Source organism: Raphanus sativus, unplaced genomic scaffold (genome assembly GCF_000801105.2).
Source record: "Raphanus sativus cultivar WK10039 unplaced genomic scaffold, ASM80110v3 Scaffold3235, whole genome shotgun sequence".
Lineage (NCBI taxonomy): Eukaryota > Viridiplantae > Streptophyta > Magnoliopsida > Brassicales > Brassicaceae > Raphanus > Raphanus sativus.
This window is the reverse complement of record NW_026618542.1, coordinates 1-8,785: the sequence shown is the minus strand read 5'-3', so window position 1 is coordinate 8,785 and position 8,785 is coordinate 1. Positions and strand designations below refer to the sequence as shown.

At 38.0% G+C, this 8,785-nt stretch overlaps 3 protein-coding genes across 3 annotated transcripts; 1 reads left to right on the top strand and 2 right to left on the bottom strand.

The window, feature by feature from the left end:
* The first annotated feature begins 205 nt into the window (after positions 1-205).
* LOC130506435 (uncharacterized) lies at positions 206-1,432 on the top strand. The gene is made up of 6 exons (XM_057001077.1): positions 206-505; positions 603-663; positions 752-846; positions 926-959; positions 1,082-1,136; positions 1,212-1,432. The coding sequence occupies exons 1-6, from the start codon at positions 317-319 to the stop codon at positions 1,324-1,326; spliced, it is 549 nt and encodes a 182-aa protein (XP_056857057.1). The 5' UTR covers positions 206-316; the 3' UTR covers positions 1,327-1,432.
* A 97-nt stretch (positions 1,433-1,529) lies between these two features.
* LOC108818839 (UDP-rhamnose/UDP-galactose transporter 2) lies at positions 1,530-3,381 on the bottom strand. Its single transcript, XM_018591785.2, has 5 exons — positions 3,047-3,381; positions 2,744-2,928; positions 2,453-2,653; positions 2,138-2,299; positions 1,530-2,062 (listed from the first exon to the last, which is right to left on the bottom strand). Exons 1-5 carry the CDS (start codon positions 3,183-3,185, stop codon positions 1,703-1,705), a joined length of 1,047 nt encoding a protein of 348 aa, XP_018447287.1. The 5' UTR covers positions 3,186-3,381; the 3' UTR covers positions 1,530-1,702.
* Positions 3,382-3,935: 554 nt separating this feature from the next.
* On the bottom strand, positions 3,936-7,126 carry LOC108821502 (chaperone protein dnaJ 10). Its single transcript, XM_018594524.2, has 10 exons — positions 6,889-7,126; positions 6,631-6,690; positions 6,139-6,221; positions 5,852-6,008; positions 5,509-5,635; positions 5,231-5,389; positions 4,944-5,122; positions 4,765-4,845; positions 4,524-4,658; positions 3,936-4,310 (listed from the first exon to the last, which is right to left on the bottom strand). Exons 1-10 carry the CDS (start codon positions 6,973-6,975, stop codon positions 4,206-4,208), a joined length of 1,173 nt encoding a protein of 390 aa, XP_018450026.1. The 5' UTR covers positions 6,976-7,126; the 3' UTR covers positions 3,936-4,205.
* Between the last annotated feature and the right edge of the window lie 1,659 nt (positions 7,127-8,785).

Below are 8,785 nucleotides of genomic sequence, written 5' to 3'. Positions count from 1 at the left end.
CGACATGCCCCGTCCGTACTTATTGAAGAATCATCAAGATGGACATGATTCTTCTTCTCTATAAATGTAAAGCAGCGAAATGTACATAAAAAAACGGAACGTAGTTTGATTCAACTAAAGGAGAATGGAACTACACGCCGTTTTAACATATGGATAATATAGCCACACGAATAATTCTAAGGCCCAGAAGTGAAAGAAAAAATGAGTGGCGACGATAGTGAAAGTGAAAGGCCCTTTCGGTAGAGATTCTTTTGGTTCGGGATTGGAGTATTGTTGTCGGCCATTGTTATTTGGGCTTAAGAGAGAAACAAAAGCTATGCAGAGCTCGATGATCTTCTTCTCTGGTGTTGTTCCTCCTGCTCTACGTGTCAGATCGGTCTTCACTCCAGCGAATCCAGCAACCGATCGAGGTTCCATGGCGAGTCCCTCTGGTGGTCCAAAGTGGGCTCAGAAAACCATCACTCTTCCACCTCAACGACGTGGATGTCATCTCATCACTTCTAAGGTTTCTTCGAGTGATTCGACTCGTGTTTGGTTTATCTGTTCTGATTTTGATTTCGTTTAAGATTTGTGAGTTCTTTTTTTTTTTTTTTTTGAAACAGATTCTGAAGGAAATTGGACAAGATCTGTCGGGTTTCAACTGTGGTCTTGCTCATGTCTTCTGTAAGTTTTCTTCTTTTTTTGTGTAATGTCTCTCAGCTTCTGGTCTTATTTTTGCTGAATTAAAGTTTGGATTTTTTGTTGGGAGAAGTACAACACACAAGTGCTTCTCTTACAATCAATGAGAATTATGATCCAGATGTTCAGGCTGATACTGAGACTTTCTTGAACACCATTGTTCCTGAGGTATTTTCTCTGCGGCCTTGTCAATATCCTCTCTTTTGTGCTCTGAATTAAATCACATTTTTCTCGTTTGCAATTTCAGGGGAGATCAGCTCCTTGGAGGCATACCATGGAAGGTTAGTTTACCATTTACCATTCTTTGTTTGTTTCCATTCAAACTGGAAGCTGTTCCTTTATCTTGCTCATATCACGAAACCTCAATGTGTTGAGAATTGAATTTATGTAAAAATCATTGCAGGTCCAGATGACATGCCAGCTCATATCAAATCTTCGATGTTTGGATGTCAGCTTACGTGAGTCACAATCCTGTGTGTTGTACAAATTTATTGTGGGATATTCACTTGATAATGCTTTTGTTGTCTCTGCAGAATCCCAATAACGAAAGGAAAACTTGGCATGGGAACCTGGCAGGGAATATGGCTGTGTGAACACCGTGATGCCCCAACAGCACGCAAAGTTGTGGTCACACTGAATGGAATCTAGATATACATGTTTAAAGGGCTTTGTAACCTCGTAGTTTTACTTACGGTCTTGTAATGGATGTTGTTCACTTTTTTTATTTGAAACAATGCTCTGCTAGTAATATGCACATTATGGTGTTTATTGCATTTTACTCAAATCATAAATTCATAATACAAATGAAAGCGAAATAAAGAATAAATAGAAAATGTAAATATAATGCAAAAAAGCAGAAAAAACATATTTCTATAGAAACATAGAGAATGTGCTCTGCAGAGGAGAGAGCTCAACAAATTAAGGTTCTTCTGAGACAATAATACAAATGAAACGGCAAAACATAAAAGAAAGAAGAAAAAAAAAACCAAAAAAGAAAAAAACATTTTGTCTTGACGAGATTGATTTAAGCTTTGGTATCTCCAAGCTCCATGTCTTCTAAATCCATATGTTCTATTCCTTCTTTCAGAAGCCTAATCTCATCTTCCGTCATACTGTTCTTGCCGTGCGGCGTGGCTTTGGTGTTCCTCTGTTTATCTAACTCGACCGCCCAGCTGTAAATCACCATTCCCACCACGGCTAAGAACATCCCCGCTACGTTCTTGAACGTCATCTCGGAGTCAAAGATAAGCCATCCTAACGTCAGGACACAGACCGTTTTCATGTGTCCGAGAACTTGGAATGAGGTAGCAGAGAATCTCCCGATGCAGAGGTATTGGCTTATGTTGCAGAAAACCGCCAATGCGCAGGAGAGAAGAATGCAGAACTGCATATATACGTTGTTAGATAATAAGCAAAGTTTAGTTGTGGATTCTATAAACACTTTTAGAAAGTTACTTACAATGGCACCGTAAGTCATCTTGTAAGTAGTAATGAATCTGCCGCTCAAGAAATAGTCAACAAATGGACCGAAAATGAGGAGCGAAAGAGCTTGGATTGGAGCTGTCTTGCTCAGCAGCTCAAAAGATCCAATTGAGTATTTCTTCTGAAGCGAACCTATTGACTGTGTTCCAGAGAACATAAACTTATCAGAGTAACACTTCAACACTATAACATGTTAATCTCCCGGAATCATGAAACAACAAATAACAAATGATAATTCTAATAAATCAGAGAGTCTAGCAAAATGGTGGATGGATGGATTAGCAGAACTTACAATCTGCTGGAGAGAGGTGGAGAAAATAGCAGTGGAAGCACAGATGAAACCTTTAGCATTAACCTTAACATCAGTAACAGTACAGATGCCAACGCCAACAACAACAACCATGACAGAGGCCTTGACCTCTCTCGAGTAATGCTTGTTATGGAGGATCCATTCCATCACGCACACTACCGGAATCATGCTCAGTTTCGATATCTAAAAAGATTCGAGAAAACAAAACACAATCATTAGATTTTTAAATTTAACTTCCCGAATCAAATCAAATCAAATGCAATCGGAATAAACCTGGTAGAAGCCAACGGAGTTGAGCATGAGGCTGAAATTCATGGCGGCGATGGAGGTGTTGGCGACGAGGGAGAACCAGAGAAGCTCCCAGAGAGGGACGTGCTTGGATGCCGATAATCCTGTGGCGTTCGAGACCATGCCGACGAGAGCGGTTAGAGCGAAGTGGAATCCAGTCAGAGTTGTCGCTGATTGAGAAGAAAACAAATTACACAATAATGAGAGAGAGAGAGAGAGAGAGAGAGAGAGAGAGAGAGAGATCCATGAGAATGTTTGGGAGATAGAGAGAGATCCGTGAGATCGAACCGAAGGTGAAGGCGTAGCCAGATGATGACATGAGCTGTTTATTAGCCATGATGATCCCGACGGAGCTCGTGACGTTCATTGCCCATGCGCCGACGTCGGATACGGACGATGCCTTCTTCTCGCTCTCTGCCTTCTCCATCGTCTGGAATTGGAATTGGATCAACACCACCACCACCACTAATCAGATCCGGTTTGACGAGATCTGGATCTCGGTTTATTATTCTGCAGAAAATGGTGGGAGGAGGAGAAAGAAGAAGAGATCTGGAGAAATGGCGTGTCAGTGTCTGTCTACGGTATCTTCTCTTCTTCCTTCGTCCACTGAGTGATGCGTCCTCTCCTTGACGCTTTTTCTTATTATTTATAATTTAATTAATTACCATCTCTGTAATTAATTAAATGTTGACGCCTGTCGTTTTGCAGAGTATTTGACCTCTTTCTTTCTTCCGTTTTTGGAACATTTGTTAAGTAATTAATTAATTACCCAATCAAATTCGTTTCCTATGTATTTAATTTTCGATCTTCTCGTTACTTTCATGCCTTCTTTAATTTTCATTAGTCTAACGTCCACAACTAAACTACATCACCGTTCGTTAGATAGATGGCGAATCTGTTTCTATGATAAATGTTTCAAATATCCGAAAACACTAGCCTACCCCACCCAATTTTTTTTTCTTTTTTTAATTTTAAACAAATTTCCGAACATCTTTTCCAAAAAAAAAAAAAAACCAGATCTAAATTTGAAACTAAAAAATATCTAATCTCTAGAACCAAAATGTCGAGTCCGATGGGGGAATACTACTTCTTGTTACATTTATCTCGACTTGTACTTGTATTTCTTAAAAAGTTCTTACAATACATGTGTTATAATCAGAATAAGAATCACACCACATGATCTCCAATCCAAGCATCATCATAGATATATTTTCAAAAGAAAAACAAAAAAAAATCATTATACATACTCGAATATGATAACTTGCCGTGCTTTCAAACATCCAATCATTTCTTCTACTAACAAATAACAAAATTACATAACGTTGCACCACCGACTTGCAAGTATATCAAAATGCATAATATTTGAAATTTTGTAAATATTATATATAGCACAAAAGGGAGATTACCTCTCTCGTAATCTCTTATCTGAATCATTCATTTGCAAGTTTTAAGAGTGTCTCTGTGCTCCTGGAGGCGGCGCTGGCCTTGGGAAGTAATAGTCGAATTGCTCATCTCCAACCTTCGGTGCTTCCACATAAGGGCTTTGCGGTTCCTGCCAATAAATTGCATTTTCATGAGTGGGGCAATAACAATGATATTGGTCAACACATCATTCTGACATCTACTGGTCATTCTTTAATCTCTCTATACAATACAAAAACGGACCTGTTTCTCACTGTGTCTGAAACATGGTTATGTTTGATATGATGCTAGAAAGATGCACATGGTGTGTAGTAAGTAGATGGGGTGGATAAAGAAGATGTACCTGAGGTCCAAATGTAGAATGAGATGCTTGATCTGATTTTGGTGATGTGGATGCATCACGGTCTTGACCATTTCCGTTTATTTTGTCAAGCTCGGCTCTTACCAAAGGATCACTCTCACTGGTCAACTTGTTCTTCTATATGAACCGGAAAGTTAACAAGAGTTTTTTTTTTTTTAAATCAGTACTTCCTTCTTATTTCTCCAAGGAATATTTTTGAACTAATACAAAAAAAAAGAATAACCTGGAATATCTTCCCCAAAGTTTTTAATCCTTTTGCCCTTGCACGAAGCTCTTCTCTCTTGGCAGTGGGATCTTGAAGAACCTGAGACAAAAGAAAAAAAAAAGCATAAAGTAGTTGCAACAAAGAAACTGGAGACCAAGATGCTAAAGCAAGCAGCTAAATAGTGAGAGCAACTATACCAGCTCACAAACACGGGAGAGAGTGTTTTCGATATCAGCAACATTGAGTTTCCACAAAGAATCAATCATAACTTTCTTATGTGACTTCATGTACTCTTCAAGTTCCTTCTCAGTATAATTGCCGTCAGCACTTAGCTGCCTTTTCATTTCCTCTTGCAGCTGGAATAAAGCATATGCACCTAGGACGATAGAGAACAGCCAGAAAGAAATAAAAGTCACTACATGTTTCTACCTAAGAGAACTTATAGCCCTAATATGACTTGATGAGGTCGCCTTTAGTCACTAACCTGTTGCAGCTGTAACTTGGGATTTGATGAAGTGACCTTTCGTCCTAAACCATTCAGCAACAAATGGTACACCGAGATATATAGCTTTCTTACCCAGCTCTTTCGCCGCTTGTCTTACATATATATATCCGATTGTGTTCAGCATCTCCACACCGTATGCTGTTGAAGAATAATAGATAGAGGAGGAGGTGTGTCTGATTTTTAATAACAGATATGGTATTTATTGAAAGAGAAAGCATAGACTATGAAAGGGAACAATATGCTACATAACATGTTACCTGCATTTGAGAGTTTGGTTACTTCAGCTTCAGCATTGCTGATAAATTCGTCTTTGTTCGTCACGTATAGGTTGAGGCGGTCCTTGAGAATCTGAGCAAGCTTGTCTTCTCTCTCTTTCTGAACAGCCTGAAACCAAAAGCTATCTAACATGCTTAATAAATTACGAATAATTTAAACAACTTTCTCTCAGGAACAGATGTTTAATCTTATCAATAGAGGGTGAGAAAAATGTAAGAAAACTCAGATATGCTTTCTCCTGTTTTATGATTGATGTATATAGTATGCAGGAATGACGGTGGCTTTTCTTAAGCAGGACATATAGTAGATGATATAAGTTTATACCCTCATTTTTTCAATGATCTTTTTAGTATCAATCTGATCCCCTTCAGAGAGGATGTCAAGTGAAGCCATTGATGCCATAGCAAGCTGCCCTATGTATTCTTCAAAAAGTTCACTCCCAAAAAGCATAGCAAATATTGCCGCGGGATCAATGATCTCACTGCAAGAATGAACACCACAAGTAAGAACTGGGGAAACGACCAAATCCTTTGGCAACATGATGAAAGAGCAAACAGCGAATCACTGGAGAGTGGAGACTATCAAAAGAGAGAACAAGAAAAAACACTAACGTTGAAATCCCTGCCTTCCCGCTTGTGTCATAGGCCTGACGTTGTCCCGGATCACTCAGCACTTGATAGGCCTCTCCCAACACCTGTATAACAGCTCATGTTTTCAAGAATCTCATCCAAACAGAGTCACCAAAGAAGAAAGCAGATCAAGAACTATCCTGATTCCCCTCAAAACTTATGTCACTGTTAGTCCTGCTGTTATGCTTTAATGAGTATGACAATAACTAACTAGACCATGCAAAGCAAAACACTAAACACAAAAGGAATCTCTCTATAAGTTACCAAATCCCTGATTTTAACATTCTAAAGATCTAAGATGGAAAAAATCACTTCCTGCTCAATAAAACAATGAGATGAAACTACAATTGCTCATAACAAGTAAGCATGTTTAAAGCATATAATACACAACGCAAGAGACATCATCATCCTCTATGTTAAAATCTTCAATGTCACCACTCCCAACAGTCAAACACTCAAAAACTAAAAACTTGCCTGGAAATTATGAGCAGCCTGAGGATCATTGGGATTCTTATCCGGATGTACTTGACGTGCCTGTAGAAAACAAAACAAGCCCCACAATCATCATTTCGATAGACACTGAGCTCTTAAGCTTATAATCATCGGATTCAATCCTTCACAGAGGGCAAACAAGAAGCTTATATACTTATCCATCCTGTAACTCGAACCCCGAGTCTCCCCAGATTCGAATCTAGATCCAGAGATTCGATTTTTAGAAAGAAAAAAAAAGACCTTGATGTAGTAAGCTTTCTTAATCTGAGCCTCCGTAGCTGTGGGGCTAACGCCGAGGACATCGTAGTACTCCGTCTCCTTCACCATTACTATCCCGATCAACGATTCTCTTCAACCGCAACTCTCAGATCACACAACGTTAGAGAAACAGCGAAAACACACACCACGCGCGTTTACGTTGACGAGTACGCGCCGGCTATTTTCAACTCAAACCGCTCCTTTTTTGCTTCTGTTTTATTTTTAGGGTCAATTTGCTGAATATTCATAGCAGACCTATTAATAAAGAATATAGCCATTGCACAGTATTGCTTGTTGGATGGGACAATTATGCACCAATTTTTCCGTTTCGCTCCCTGGCCGCGCGTGATGCGTAAAATAGATTCATGCATCTTACGTATTCCATTCTATTTACTTTTTTTATATAGTACAATTTAACTGAAAATATTTAAATACAAAGTTTGATCATCGGACACCGGCACATTTCTCAAGAAGGATGTGTTTGGGTCGTTTGTAGGTGATCTATTCTATATACGGTTACATTATATTCTAATACACATCATATCTAATGGTTGCCTCATATACGCTAAACCCAAACTTTTAACCTAAATTCTAAACTTTAAACCCAAATCCATATACCCTAAACCCAAATCCTAAATCCTAAACCCAAATTCTAAACCCTAAACATAAACCTTAAACCCTAGACCCAAACCATATACCCTAAACCCAAACCCTAAACCCAAACTCTAAACCCAAAACCTAAACTCTAAACTCATACCATAATTTGTTCTATACTATTTACTAATATCATAAAGTATATGTAAAGATAAAAAAACGCAAATCCATATACCCTAAACCCAAACCCTAAACCCTAAACCCAAACTTTAAACCCAAATCCTAAACCTTAAACCCAAATTCATATACCCTAAACCCAAATCCATATACCCTAAACCCAAATTCTAAACCCTGAACATGAACCCTAAACCCTAAACCCAAACCATATACCTTAAACCCAAACCCTAAACCCAAAATCTAAACTCTAAACTCATACCATAATTTGTTCTATACTATTTACTAATATCATATAGTATATGTAAAGATAAACAAACACAAATCCATATACCCTAAACCCATATCCTAAACCCTAAACCCAAACCCTGAACCCTAAACCCAAACCATATACCCTAAACCCAAACTTTAAACCCAAATCCTAAACCTTAAACCCAAATCCATATACAAATCCTAAATCCTAAACCCAAATTCTAAACCCTAAACTCAAACCCTAAACCCTAAACCCAAACCATATACCCTAAACACAAACTCTAAACCCAAAACCTAAACTCTAAACCCATACCATAATTTGTTATATACTATTTACAAATATCATATAGTATAGGTAAAGACAAACAAACAAACACAAATTCATATACCCTAAACCGAAATTCTAAACTCTAAACCCAAACCCTAAACACCAAACCCAAACCATATACCCTAAACCCCAAACCCAAACCATATGCCATAAACCCAAACCATATACCCTAAACCCAAACCCTATAGCGTAAACTCTAAATACAAATATTACTGAAAATGAAAATGTATGGGACCCATAAGCATTAGTTATCTAAACTGAAATTCTGTCAATATCTCCTGTTGAGAATCTGAAAGTTCTGCTTTTACAATCCACCGTAAATTGAAGTAGTTATTTATACTATACTACAAATAGTAAATAAATAGTATAGACTAAAACGGCAACTAGTTCTAAGGTTGAGAGAGAGAGAGAGAGAGAACAACTAGTTGTAAGGTTGAGTTTCATCCGTTAAGTAATTATACTATACTAGATTCCAACATACTATGAAATACTCGATACAACACATTAACGTGTTATACATAACTAACATAT